A 15,059-nucleotide genomic window follows, 5' to 3' on the forward strand; every position below is an offset into this window, starting at 1 on the left:
CTGGAAGCATAGATTTAGAAAATCATAGTTATTCAATGTGGCCTAAATCTCTAGACATACTTGTTTGGTCAGAATTTTTCATTTTTTCTGTTTTATTTTCTTAAGTTCTATTTGAAGATACCTACCTTTGACTTTGTATGTGAGTATGTGATGAGGACATGAATATGTATGTCGGGTGTTTAACACAGACATGAGGTGACACAACAACCTTAAAACTTGAGAAGAGTGATGTTGATTTATAACCTTACCCCTTTGCTCTTTGTTGAGATGCACCTCTTCATAGTGTTAGATATAATACTCATAAATGTCAAGGCATCCAGGTGGTTTCAGGGTGTTAAGGCTGTGACAGTATATAGAACCTGTAAACCAGCACCTGTAAGAGAGAGAAGAAGAGAGGGGGAGCTAGAACATCATAGGAATTGAATGTCTGCCTAATTACAGTAGAGGTGAATAACTAAACAGAAATAACAATTAATTACAACTCAACACGATCCCACTTATTCCATGGACATTATATTATCCCACGAGACACTTTAATACACCCCCTCAAGCTGGAGCTGGAGTATATATATCTCCCATAGCCAGCTTGGAACAACTTTTAAGAAATGCAGGCCTGAACAACACCTTCGTGAACATATTGCCAAGTTGGTCGCTTTAGGCAATAAACTGAGTAGAAATTGGCTTTTTCATAACCGCATTCCTCACAAAATGAAAGTCGACCTCAATATGCTTAGTCCTCTCATGGAAAACTGGATTACTGGCAATATAAATTGCAGCCTGATTATACAATTCATCTCCATAGGTTTAGCTCTTGAGAACCAGAACTCCTGAATGAGAAATTTCAGCTGTATTATGTGCCATAGCTCTGTATTTAGCCTCTCATTCAACCGAGCGATTGTTGTCTGCTTCTTACTCCTCCAGGTAACAAGATTTCCACTAACAAACGTATAGTACCCAGTATTAGATCTATGATCACCATCAGCACCAAGCTTGTTAGCATCAAGTAACCCATAATGTCAGTATGACCATGATTCCGATAAGCAAGGCCTTTCCTGGGAGCACCTTTAATGTTCCTCAAAATGTGACAAGAAGGATTTTAGTGAGCTTGTTTGGGAGTTTCCATGAATTGACTAATAACACCTGAAAAAAAGATGAAATTCTAGGATTCCTCCTTGAGGAAAATACTTTTATGCATATCTCTTTTGATTGATCCACACCATATTGTATTCTCGTAGGATGATATACTAGGCCCAATCGTCAATTGAACATCAGTAGGGTCTGATATTCATTCCTAACCCCGGGGGGGTGGGGGGTGGCACTCATCCCAAAATAAGCTGCCAGTATCAATGACGTAAGCGTGGTCCAAAACAAGCCCCCATGGGGTTTGTGTTTTGGTTGCAAGAAGTGCTTCTTTGCTCGTTTGCAGCGCCTTGACTCAAGTTTACGCTGTAGGATTGAGTGAGGTGACAATATGATTTCTTTGTATTACTGGCTTCATACTAGAAACTGAAGATCTGGCGAAGTGTGAGTTTGACAAGTTCTAATATTTTATATAAGTGATTATCATATTCTCACAGCACAATTTTTAGATTTGTTTTGAGTGAAGGTAATATTTAGAGAAACCAAGGTTACTATGTTTTATTGATTACCGGAAGTATCTTGTGTCATTTTATTTTCAATTGTTGCATAGTTCTTAAATCTATTTGCTTATAGACGGCTAGGGCTGTATATGATATATACTGCTTGTCAGTCAGTTCTCTGTTATATTATGGAGGTGTCCATCACCTCTAACCCAGTTTGATACTATCCATTAAGTCTTTTTGAACCATGAAAATTCCTTTTGAACTTCTCTCGAAATATAAGTTAAACCTGGGCGAATTTTGCCATAGTGCTTTTAGAATAAAACACTGAACGTTGAAAGTGTGTTGTGCTTGTATTACACTGCATGAATCTTAACTAGCAAAATTTCTTGGCAGATTGGCCTAAGGTGGAGATCAGAAAAGGAAGTCATATCTGGAAAAGGTGGTGTTGAGTTATCTCGAGTTGTTTTTTTTTCCTTGATAAATAACAATTTTATTTATTGATTAAAAGAAATGAAATTCTGGGATATAAAAAAAAGTGGTGACTGTAATAACTGTAATACAGACAAAATCTTCAGCTTCTTGATTTACAATCTAGACATCCAAGTGAATGATCAATTCAGCCATATCGGAAGAGTCCTGAGTGAATCTAATCCAATGAGAGAATTTGCGGCCCCAATTCATCACACCTTATCCACTGGACAGCGTTAGCTGACTTCACTTTCCACACTAGGCTGACTGTAACCCTATCCATTTCTTCTAGGACCCTGCAAAAGCAGAACATGCACTGGGCTATGGCCCTTTAGGTGCCTGGTGGGAAACATCCAAGCCTGCTATTGCCACTGCTCATGTTTTCAGCATCAATATAGATTGAACCCTGCTGTTGCCATAACACTATCCAATTCTCAAAATCATCATTTCACTACATGCATATAGCACATCCATCTCGATTGTACGAATTAAAAGTTTAGTCACTTAGGCTGCATAACAATTTTATGCTCCATCTCTTATCAATTCAAACTGTCAAAATTTAAGGATAAGGTAAAATTTAGAAGACAACAGCTTTTATTTACTTTTACCAAAATGATTTATACTTATAACTTTATACATTAATTTCTGGAAATAGCTACAAGTCCTAATGTTCCATGAACTTTGTTTTAGATAAATGATTTGTTCAGCTGTCACAATCTAAATAATTCCAGAAAATAATTTGGAATGTTTACATTAAAGGAAACAGAGCATATATCCTTTGGTCTGAAAAAAGTTCTCAGTAGTAGGATCCACATCCCTTAAGTTCTTGTGTTTTTTCTTGGTATTAATTCTGGCTCAGTGGTTGTTGGTAACAGCTGTAGGGCTTAGGATTGACTAATTACAGTTTTGAACAGGACAGTTCATATGCGGTAACAAACATTGCAATGAAAAAAATGGTTTAGCAAGTTATGAGGTAAGTATTCATTTTGAATATCTTTATACTCTTTTATTGATTGTTCCTTTGAGAGATTATTCTTGGGATTATAGAATTAATTTTCTTGAATACCATAATTATATCATGAGATCAAGGGTGGAGGAATATGAATCATAATGTGGATGCCCTATCATGCTCTCTTCGCTTGTCATCAGACACTACTTTTTTGCTTTTCTTGAATTTTCTTTCAAGTGTTTAGGGAGCAAGTAGTGTTACGTTCTTATCTTTGTCTTAGATTATTGTTTAATTATGATTTTGTGTAGTTGTTATTCTATGTTTAGATGCAAAAATGGCATTAAGTGGGCGAGCCTGTGGCTCAACGGTTAAGTTGAACCATTCCAATATGTTGGTCACAAGTTCAAAACTTGGAAACAACCTCTATTGCGAAGCAAGGGGTAAGGCTACGTACATTTGCCCCCTCCCAGACCCTCCAGTAGCGGAAGCCTCATGCATTGGGTTGCTCTCTTTTAGATGCAAGTATGGCATTAGTATTGGTCCCTTGCAAATTATGTACATTAAGTTGGTTGGAATGTTTCAGTTTTGTTCTGTAGCTCCTCTGATGCAGTCAGAGTAGACGGTGATGTAGATTACTAGGGATGCAAGTTGGGACCCAAAAATACAAGTTTGCCTAAAAATTTCCGGGCTTGGGCTGGGATGTTCAGCCCATGGGCCAGGATACTGTTAAAAATCAGCCGAATGTCACCCCAGGCTGGGTTAAGTTTGAGGCCTGGTGATGCAATCCTGGGTTCAATAACCCTGATTATGGGTTGCTATCGGCCCTCCTAGGTGTAGAAAATTCCAAATTTAAGAAGCAGTGGCAATTCCGTAATTTTTAGAACAATTAAAGACCACTTTTGAATAAGAAAACAGGTAGTTGGGACAAGTCTGGAATTAAAATTAAACATGAAGGGCAATTATGGAATTAGAATCTGGTTGGGGATAACTTAAAACAAAAGTTCAGAGAGCTGGGGTTTATTCGTAAGAAGGGAAGGCAGCCCTTGTAGGTAATAAAAGGATGCTTTCTTCTTCCTCTAGATGAGAAGAAAGGCCAGAGATAAGATCTATCGAATTCAGTTGAAAGAACGAACTCATTCACCCATGGTTCAGCCTGAAAGTTCAGGTGAGAGTTTTTAATACCAGGACTCTTATCAATTGGCCAATGGACACCCAACAAGCAAGTGATTAGAAGAGATCTGACCACAGGAAGCATAAACTAAACCTGGAAAAAGGAGAACCAGTTCTGGTTTCAGATCTGTAGCTTATGTTTGATGAAGCTTTATGGAATGACATCCAATAGACTGAATCACCCCAACGTAGCAAAGTGTTTTTCAGAATTTCAGATTGAATGGGCTGGTAATTCGTAAATTTTAAGGAAAGTTTGTTTTTAAATTCCCAAGTACTGTAACAGCATGAGAAAAGAAAGAATAGCAACAATCATAATGACAGAGGATGTAAGGAAATAAAAGACAACAGGTTAGCAGAGAGGAAGGAGGGACAAGAATAATGGAGGGGTAGGAATCAAAGCAGACAGATGAGAGGAAGGGAGATAATGTACCCAATCAACAGGACACGTAGAGCAGCTCAACAGCTTGTAGAAGTCAGAACTTTAATGTTTCATTCTATTTAGTTAACTCCTTTAATCATTGGTTACATGCAAGTATATAAAGAAATGTAACAAAAACTAGTCCTACCCAAACTCGATGAATGAGGTAGAGTTTGAATCAAACTACATAACCCTCTCTCCTATGAATCTATCAACCTTTTAAGGATAAAAGAAAATTTCAAAATAATCCATAAAAGAAAATGGCCTAATTATTCCTTTGTGTAACTGCTTCACCTGGGATTCGGCCAGGCCGGACCTGAGTGGCTGAGCCTGATTTAATTGCTTATTTACTTTCTGTTTATATAGACAGTATACTTGGAGGTAAATCAACCAGAGTCTCTGCCTTCGGTGTTTTTATTCCATTATGTATGGATCCATTTTGTCAATCGAGAGTATGAAGTCCAAATTTCTGTTGTTTACTAGCTAAGGGTCAACCTTTAAGAAATTAAATGAGTGAAGAGGGGAAGAAAGTAGAAGTAGAAGGAACCCATCTTTGTTACGACATCTAATAAACCCAAGGGAGTAATTCATTAAAAACACACCATTATTCTTAACAACTAATAAACCAAACACAACTATTCTTGACAACTAATAAACCAGAAACTGTTGCACCTGAAATATTAAATCATAGTTGTCACGACATCTAGGTGACCCAAGGCATTGAAAGGGGCTTGCACGCGAGGAGGCTGAGGTGATTCCTTGATAATTATGTTTTAAATTATCAACGCCTTGACAATTATGTTTTCAATGATTATCTTCAACAGAGTTCATCAGTTTCTTGTTGAATTTTGCTCATGCCGTTGACCTCTTCACTTTTTTTTTCCCCTCCAAGCCTGCCACATGAGAGGGCAGCAGCAGCAGGCTTCTAGTTTCAGTATCAGCCAGGAGCACTGTAGCATCTCCAAGGAGTCATTAGCATGGTTGGAGTTGCAACTTTGTTGGCAAAATCTAGTATATATGACAAATTGATTCGGTCCCGTTCGATATCAGTGTTGATTGGTTGATCTGATAGATTCAATACTGATCCTGAAAACAGTGGTCCCTGGCAGGCAATGCCGTTTCAAGAATGCTTTATACTCTGTGATATCATAACTTGCAAAAGTTGTCTGTTTTGATAACTTTATTTCAGTATTTACTTCTTTAGATGCTCTGTATTAACTTAATTGATGTGCATGCATTTTTTCAGGTAAATTTTTCTTACTTTGAAGCAGGAGAAAACAAACAGGCCCTAGTGAAGTTGGTGACATGTCCAAGGTTAGTTTGTACTTCCCAAGACTGGTTATTGGTAATAATAGTATTCTCTTGACCACTTTGTGTAATTGCAAAACATGATCAAGGTTCTGGTTTTGGGTCAATTTTCTGATTCAAAACCAAGTCCTTGACCCAAGGAAGGTTCAGACCTGGAAACTGGGACTTGTGGGGCTCAATTTGGAAGAGTTTTTCATCTTGTGGTCCAAGTCATGGGAGTTTCATTCGCTACTTATTTATTGTAGTAGAGGACTGAGTTAGGAAATCTTTTTGGTTGGTTTTCTTCTGTATTAATTAAGTTGTTAAGATAGATTAGGACACTCCAAGTCAGCCAACGTTAGATGAGTTTTTTTTTCTTTTCCCGTTTCTTCTTTAAGAGTTGGGTTAGTTAGCTCTTCCAAAAGCAGCATATGACTGGAGGAAGTTTCCTTATTATTTTTTGGGTTACTTGTTAGGTAAAGTTAATTCAGGTCACTCCTTTTTCTGTCCACACATCGAAGATTTATTTATTGATTTTATTATTATTATTATTATTATTATTATTATTATTATTATTATTATTATTATTATTAATTTTTTTAATCTTTGCCTCTAGGAAGGGGTGTTCCTTTCAGTGGAAGCCCAGAGCGGTTAGTGGGATGGCTGAGGTGCTGGCAAGCTAGGAGTCCGTCATTGTAGTTTGTGTTGTGGGATTAGGATTCCATTTTGAAGGATAGTTTTTTGTAATTTATTTTATTCAAGTTTTCTTCATTTTAGTTGTAGTAGCATACACTATTTGTGGTTTGTCTCCTTTCGGAGGCTTGTTGTACTCTACTCTTTTTTTTTCTTATATATTTGGTTTGGGTGGCGAACTTTTCTTTCTGAGAGTGTGTTTTTGGCTGAAGAGTCAGGGAGGAAAATCCCTCCCCCCCCCCGCCCCCCTTCTTTTTCCCTGGTCATTTCTCTCTTAATTTTGATTTGGTACTGAGGGCTTCCCAGTGGTCCTAAAGTTGTGGGGGTGAAAAAAAACCTTGTGTACTTGCATACCCTTACCTAGGACCTTTTCCACCGCGCCATGTAGTTTCTATCACTTGAAGTGATGATTTGGCAGCGACCATTGAATAGATGGGGGACTCTATGGGTAGGCCACCTGTCAAATTTGGTAGTCTATCAACCATATGGTCCAACATGTATGATTCTTTGGCTTCTTTTCCCCTCGGTTTTTCGATGGTTCTTGCTGAGTTCACTTGCTATGGTTTTCAAACATTTTTCAAACCTTTAGAAGGATTTGTGGAGATGTCAGAGTAATGTTAAGTTTTAACCTATTTAAATGATGATGTGGCAAATTTGGGCCCCCTACTGAACTGCCATGTAGAATGTGGTAGGAGGGATTGTGGGAACTTTGAATCTCCTCGTGTTATTATAGATACGGACACAATACTTTCCCTCATTCATCCAGCTCTTGTTGATAATCCACTGACTCCAATGGATATTTTGTTTATGTATGCAAGGAGAAGACCCTTTAAACAAAAATAACCGAACAGGCAATCCCAATTGTCCTGAAATTCAGAAAATAATCTGCTCCACAGCGCAACTGCAGAAGCCCACAAATATTCAAGCACTGTTGTTAATATATGTGATCAACCGAATGACCTTACTTCACTGATTCAATTATCGCATTCACTTGTGTGTGAGAGTGGGGGGGGGGTTGATCAACATTAGGCAATCTGATTATTAGCAAATCAGTTATATATGTATCATGAAGACGGACTTCGTCCTCGTGGACTCTAACATACGAGAGGAAATAAGGTATTAGTTTCTGTCAGAGAGGGCATGATTTTTTATGTCATCTTGTGCAGAGGAAATGAGGCAATAGATTCTGTCAGAGAGGGCATGATTTTATTCACACATCTTGTGCATATTTCCGGATTGGCATTTCTTATTGATATTGTATCAGCTCTTGACCTTATTATGTATTTGAGATTAGGATTCAACTTTTCAGATCTGATCAGGTTCTGGCAATCTGTTATGGAATCAGTTACAGAACTAGACAAGTCTGATGTGAACTAGTCTTTCAAACAGTCATTTTTCCATAAGCTAATGCCCTCAATATGTGCTGATCGTTTTCATTACGATTTTCACTAGCACAATAGTTTCTCTTGGGTTAATGCCATTTTATTATTCTCCATGCACTAACTGCATCTGTTTTTGAATGAAAATGCTCCTGAAGATGTGCTGAGATGCTTACGTACAAAAAACAGAAAGAGAAGGAGCTTTCAGATGTAATACAGAAGGAGAAGCAGAAAAGAAAAAGGTGGTAATTGCAATGCTTTCTACTTCTTTTGTTGTAGTCCACTTTACTGAAGATGAAAGGAATAGCGGTTTTCCTTCTCTTTATTAAAGACGGAAGGAACAGAGCTATAGTGGTATCCTATTCTATGTTAGAAGCTGACTTCAATATCTAATTGTAGGGAAAGAACAAAAAATGATGATGATACAGATGATGAGGATGTAGTGACGAATGAGAGAAGAAGAAAAGGTACCCTCGTTCTACTGGTTATACTGACTATCTTGTACTTGCAGAAATGTTCTGTAATTGTACACTTTATGTATTTTTTGCATGTTACCATTTGTTATTATCCCTTAACTTGTATTATTTATGTTTATTCTGTTTGAATCAAGCAGGGTACCATTCGGCTTTCGTTTTTTTCTTTGTAAAATCGTCTAGATGTTGAGAACATAGAAAAGTGGAGGGTTCTCAAAGTCAATGGTCTTGTAGCCAGGGTGCTCTAAATGGGGGAGGGAAAGGTACCATTTAGTAGCCCTTTGGTCTTGGATTAATTTTGAATCCAGAGGTTTATCAAAGTGTTGAAGTATTACCGCAGGGGGTGTTTTATGAATGTTTTTTCTGTTGGGAGAAATAGCGCTACCTGGTTTCGTTGTCACTGCACCAGTGGTTGGGCCAATGGTAGTTCATGCTCAGGCATCCAAACTCCAAAGAGAGGGGCATGGGCATCTTTTCACGGCATCCTGTGTCTGCACGTAGAGGTCGCAACTGGCTAGTGTTCTTTTTTTTCTGTTTTAGGGGCTTATGTATGATCGTATGGAAGTTGGTGACTTCCTTCTAATTTCATAAAGTCATAAGCGATAAATATAGTGGCAGTTGGTTAGGTCATTAAGACTCTATCCAACCTTCTTTCTTTCTCATAACTGGTAACGACTTTTCTAAATTTGTCAAACCAACCTCTTGGGGATTGCCTTAGGCCATAAATGGCTTTGTGAACCTTACATACTTCCTGTGCATTCTCACCCTGAGCAACCTACCTGGATGGTTGTTCAATATATACTTCTTCAAGTGAACCACCATATAAAAATTTCATTCTTTATGTCAAGCTGAAATAAGGGTCAGTCAAGATTAACATCTAGAGAGATAAGAATGTGAACAAAGTTCTGACGGCTATAAGAGAAAATGTCTCAAAAGTAATCAACCCCTTATCTGTGAGTGTATACCTTAGCAACTAATAGAGCTTTAAGCTGCTCAATAGAGCATTGGAGTTATACTTAATTGTATACACCCATGACCCAACAACATTTCATAAGCTCCTAGTTGGAGGTAAATCAACCAGTCCATATGTTGCAATAATGTAGTGCATCCATTTCCACATCCATAGCAGATTTCCACCCAAGATGAGATGATACCTCTTGATAAGTTTGAGGAACAGAGTACACAGAAAAAAACAAGGCCAAGGTACAAAGGGAAGAAGGAAGATGTGAAATTGAAACAAACTGAGAAATAGGGTAAGCAATGAGTGATTTTTTAGCACACGATTGAGTACCTTCCTTAGGACGGCGGGTAAGTCAATGGCTGGATGTGGAGGGGAAAGATTCCCAGACAAAAAGTCTATGTAGAGGAACAACTGTAACTGGTGGAGATGTAATGTGGGGGCCAGTGGGCCCCAACCCAGGTGGCTGCGGGTCCACTTGAATAAATAGCACGAGTATCAATCGGATCACTTATTGGGCCCAACCAATCAACAAATAATGCAATTCTAATAACCAGTGGCAATCTTGTAATAAACCAGAACTCTCAAGGGCTGTCAGCAACTAAAGAACCAAAGGGATTTGAAGGGGATTACTATTTATTGTTTAGGGGCAAATTAGGAATAGCAAACATCTTAGTGGCAGGGTGTAATGAAGGGGGTAAAGGAGGGGCATTAATGTGGGAATAAATATTAGGTGTTTTCAAATATCTAGAAGGAGAGTCTTCTTCTTCTTTACGTTGAAACCAGAAACCAGCGGTAATGGGAACATGCACTGGAGAGAACTTCCACAAGATCTGGGATCCATGCTCGCAGCTCATGCCTTTACCAAACCCATTGACAACCCAGCAAAATAGGGGCCGATTCATCAAAGAAAACTGCCTGAAATTCCTCCTAGCGGTAGAACAGAGTTGGTCTCAGTTTCAGGTATGATAACTGATGGTAAAGTTCCAGCAACTGAAATCTGAGGATTTGTGATCGCCCAGGTGGGTATATCCTTCGGCCAGAATTTTAGCTTGAACCATGAGGGCCCAAGTGACCAATAGAGATCTGCAGGAACAAGGACCAGCGGTAGCTGCAGGTTCAGATCTGGACTATTGCGTATCAGATTTGGTAACCTGGGTCACCCTAGGGTATTGGCTTAGCTCCTAGAATCTAAGATGGAAAGATGAAGAGTCGAGGGAGATCAATACCTCTCTTTTTGGACTGCTAAGGTTGTAGGAACAGAACCAGAAAAGGAGGAGGAAGGAGCAATAAGGACAGGAATAGGGAGGGGAGATAGAGAGATCGCAGGGAAGAGGAAGAAAGGGGGTAAGGAGAGTGATCGCACCAAGAAGGAAGGGGGGGTGAAGAAGAAGAGAGAGAGAAGATCGCACAGGGGGGGGGGAGAGAAGGAAAACAGCCACGCAGGTGGTGGTTCCCCAAATCAATTCATCTTTCATTCATCAACTGATCAATTCCTTGGGTTACATGCCTAATTTATAATAAATTGAAATTAAAGACTGAAATAGAAACTCCTAATTGCTTCCTAAATTAAAGTCTAATAAAATAGAAACACAATAAAACTAAAATTGGGAATTTCTACTTGCCTAATAGCTACCCCAAAATAACCCAAAATAAAAGATTACATATCTTTGCCAAAAAAAATAAATATTCTAAATATACTACTGATCAACTACCAAACTTGGATCCGGTTCTTGGTCCTGGATCTTGAACGGGTTTGGGTCGATCCATCATAGTGCTTCTACATCAAGACGACTTGGGATGGTGTCTGTCCACTTGTGTTGCTGATCGAGACGTAGATGGAGGATCTACAAGAGAAATCAATGCAGGAATTGGAGAACTGAAGGATTCAGTTTCCAAGACACTACCATCTGTAGAAAAATACAGAATAATACCCAAGAACAGGGCGTAATTATGGGAAAAAAAAACAAGTGCGAGAAAAAAATGAGGTGGTAAAAAAAAACGATGGAGAAGTAGGAAAAACTACGAGAATAGGAGATTGATTTTAAAGAACAGACAAAGACATGTGATTAATAAGATAAGCAGTTAAATCATCATATCCCCCCTGAAGGTCTTAGGAACATTCATATGAATTAGCAATGAGCATGCAATCTCTAAAAAATATTGATTTTGCCGTTCAGTCACACTGTTTTAGGGGAATAGGAGCAACTGGTTGGTACTTTGATGAATAATGTTATTCACAGAACAAAATAAGGAAATCTCACGTTGAAGATACTCAAAAGCATTATCAGGACGAAAAAAGTCTTGAACACCAAGCCTCTCTTTGGTATCCTTTTTCTTTTTTATTTTTTGCCTATTTAACAAATCAGTAATGAAAACATTTTTTTATCAAAACATAAAAATCGTTTGGTAAGAGATAATAGGTAATGAATGAGAAATTGTTTAGTAACTACCATAGGTATAAAATAATTTTAAGTAACGGAAAGAGGCTCCCCCTTCACCCATCTTCTCCCCCTTATCTTATGTCTACTGTCTGTGTTAGGATGAGGGCCAAAATCCCCTGTTGAAACCACTGATTTTTCAGGTTAAAAAAAAAAAAAAAAAATGCAGAACTGGACCCAATGGTACTGGGAATGTCCATAACCCCCCCCCCCGATAAGACGGCCGGTGTTCCGATGCCGGTCCGAGAGCCAAAACGCCCTTTACCAAATGACCTGAAATTCTTCTCAAAAATGAAAAATTGCAGTTTTTAAGTCAATTGATGGGGATTTGGGGGGGGGGGGCATGGGGCATTTCTCTATGGAATATTAGAGCAGATCTACTGCATATTTTTTTTCTCTCTCTTCCCTCATAATACAAACTCATCCCATTGAATCCTAATTCAATAAAGAGAAATAAAGTTGAAGGGCATGATTTGTGTGTTAGGTATGATTGTTGACTGTTTAATCTTCCTTTCTTGCTGTCAAAAACTGAGTAACATTGAAGCTGGTTGTGGCTGGTTATTGTCAACATAGCTTGTTCTGGCTATTAGAACAAAAAACTTTGGTTGCTGTGACTCGAGAGGAAGAACCGAGAAGGATGATCAATGAGGATTCAGCAAGAAACATAGAAGAAAATGGAAACCCCAGGGAGAGAGAAAGAGGAAGAAATTCACTGCTTGCTTTCCTTATAGTAGATAATGAAAAGACAATTTTAACTTTGAGTTTGGGACATATGAGCACATACTCATTAAAGTTGAGCGCAAAAACAACTAAAAGCACGTTTCAGCGAAAAACCATAAATGGGTTTCAACCCTATTATGTAATGTAGAACTAGGATTGGCAAGGCCAACCTAATCCCAAACTGCAGGATACATATCAAAGAACAACCACTCAGCAGTCCAACAGTGCACAATAATACAGACTTAGAAGAGCAGGCCAAAAAAGAAACAAATCAGCCAATCAATCTCTGCAGGAAATTCTTTTCTGTAGATGGTTGCAACATCAGTAGATTCTTGACTAATTTTGAGGAGAAGAAGATAGCTTGAAGAAGAAGAACCTATCGGGCTTCACACCGCAAACAGTCAATTGGATCAAACACCAATTCCATCAGCCTTGATCAAACACAAGACAACTCTTCATGGAGAAGACAATAGCAGCAGCCATTAATTTGTTGATCAAAATCGTTCTGAACTTTAGGAGCCTCCTCTTCTTTATTTATAATGTTGATGGGGGAGGAATTTACAAAATAGAAGATTCCTTAATTTAATCTCCTAATACAATACTTACGAAAAATTGAAATTAGGAACTAGCTAAAAAAGAAAACTAACAACTAATGACTTGACTCAACTAATAACTTGACTCCTAAGAAAACAAATATAACTTAAATTGAACCCTACTATAAAGGAAAGAGATCAATTAATCCCATATGCAACCATTATACCCTAGTTTAGGCCCATAAAGTGGTCTATTACACTCAAAACACATGGGATCAAAGGCCCAACATATATGGGACTCAACCCTCGACTTATTCATAATAAAACAAGCCTATTTTGGTCATCAATCTGCTTTATGATTTTTATGCTTTATCAAAATTTTAAAATATAAATAACCTCCATATATGATACCAAATGCAACTAAAGCCCCTTTTGTGAACAAAAATTAAAAGGAAAATGATACCAAAGAAGGCCCAAATGGAGTTTTTATTTCATCATAAAATTGTTTTAAAATAAATAAGAAGTCGGAATGATCTTTTAACCAAGGTTATTAAGGCGGTGAGGTGACCGAGGCGTTTGAGGGTCTTTCGGAGTGCTTTGGCGAGAAGGCGGGCATAAGGTGTCGCCTTATTGAATAAAGTGTTCCTGTGTTATTTTTGTATAAAACCATTCTATTTGACTCAGATCCTAGTTGAATCATACTACTCATATGCTAAATAAATATTAAAGGTTCTTACCATAGTTTTTAAGGCGGTAAGGTGACGGAGGCGTTTGAGGGTCTTTCGGAGCGCCTTAGCGATAAGGCGGGCATAAAGCATCGCCTTATTGACTAAAGCGTTCCTGTGTAATTTTTTTATAAAACCAATCTATTTGGCTCAAATTCTAATTGAATCCTATTACTCATATGTTAAATAAATATTAAAAGTTCACATTCATACCAATGTAAGATATTCATCAAGAAAACAAATCGATAAAGTGAATAAACTATGTTCATCTTCATCAATCATCAATCATCAATCATCAATCATCAATCATCATAACATATTAACATATAATATAAATATATAATTATGAAACAAAATTATAAATATAAAGAAAAGAAGACAAAAAATACAAGTATTTATTATATTTACCTCTATGATGCCAAAATGAGTGCCTATGCCCTAAGGTCATCCATTATATTTCTACTCTTGTCAAAGAAGAATGAAGCTCACCTCTGCCGGAGCAAACTCATTGCTGCCGGAGCAAAATGGTCGCCTAGATCAGTGGTTCTTCCTTGTTCCTTGATTCCTTCTCAAAGCCCTTTCTTAAAATCCTTGACAAAATCCAAACCCTGTTTGTGAATTGTGTTTTTGTATTGTTTGTTTTGGTTATTTTTGGTGGAGTAAAGCTGATCCCATACATCTCAAGTGTTAACAAAATCATACACCTACCAATAAAAAATCTATATTTGGAATCTTCATCAAGTAATTTTAAAATGTGTTTAAAAAAAAAAATACCATAAGGCGCCACTTCACGCAAGGCGAAGCACTGCCTTACCATCTCTAGACCGCATCAGCCCCAAGGCCTTAGCAACGCCTTAAAAACTATTGTTCATACTTCATACCAATGCAAGATATTCATCAAGAAAACAAATCAATAAAGTGAATAAACTATGTTCATCTTCATCAATCATCAATCATCATCATAACATATTAACATATTAACATATAATATAAATACATAATTATGAAAAAAAATTATAAATGTCAAGAAAAGAAGACTTAAAATATACATGTATTTTGACAGAAGAAGGGAGAAGATAGAACTCCATTCACTGGTTGAATTGAGAGAAACATGCAGGAACAGAAATATAAAGTAAGGGACAGAAATAGAATGTAATGGCAGAATTCAGAATTCATATAAATTTATAAAAATTGGCCTTAGTAGTTAGTACCTTAAGACCTCTATGTCCATTTGTAAAAAAGGAAGAAGAAAGAAGTAAAGA

The 15,059-nt window shown here is 37.6% G+C and overlaps 1 protein-coding gene across 3 annotated transcripts in view; it reads left to right on the top strand.

The window, feature by feature from the left end:
• The window catches only part of LOC122086005 (protein FRA10AC1), a 38,752-nt gene that overhangs the window by 15,933 nt on the left and 7,760 nt on the right, over positions 1–15,059 (top strand). For all 3 annotated transcript variants that reach the window (XM_042654661.1, XM_042654663.1, XM_042654664.1), the window contains exons 6-10: positions 1,977–2,022; positions 2,966–3,024; positions 5,835–5,902; positions 8,106–8,189; positions 8,347–8,414. In XM_042654661.1, the coding sequence (XP_042510595.1) occupies positions 1,977–2,022; positions 2,966–3,024; positions 5,835–5,902; positions 8,106–8,189; positions 8,347–8,414 (325 nt within the window). The remainder of the gene's footprint in view (positions 1–1,976; positions 2,023–2,965; positions 3,025–5,834; positions 5,903–8,105; positions 8,190–8,346; positions 8,415–15,059) is intronic.

This window comes from Macadamia integrifolia, chromosome 8 (assembly GCF_013358625.1).
Source record: "Macadamia integrifolia cultivar HAES 741 chromosome 8, SCU_Mint_v3, whole genome shotgun sequence".
Taxonomy (NCBI): Eukaryota; Viridiplantae; Streptophyta; class Magnoliopsida; order Proteales; family Proteaceae; genus Macadamia; species Macadamia integrifolia.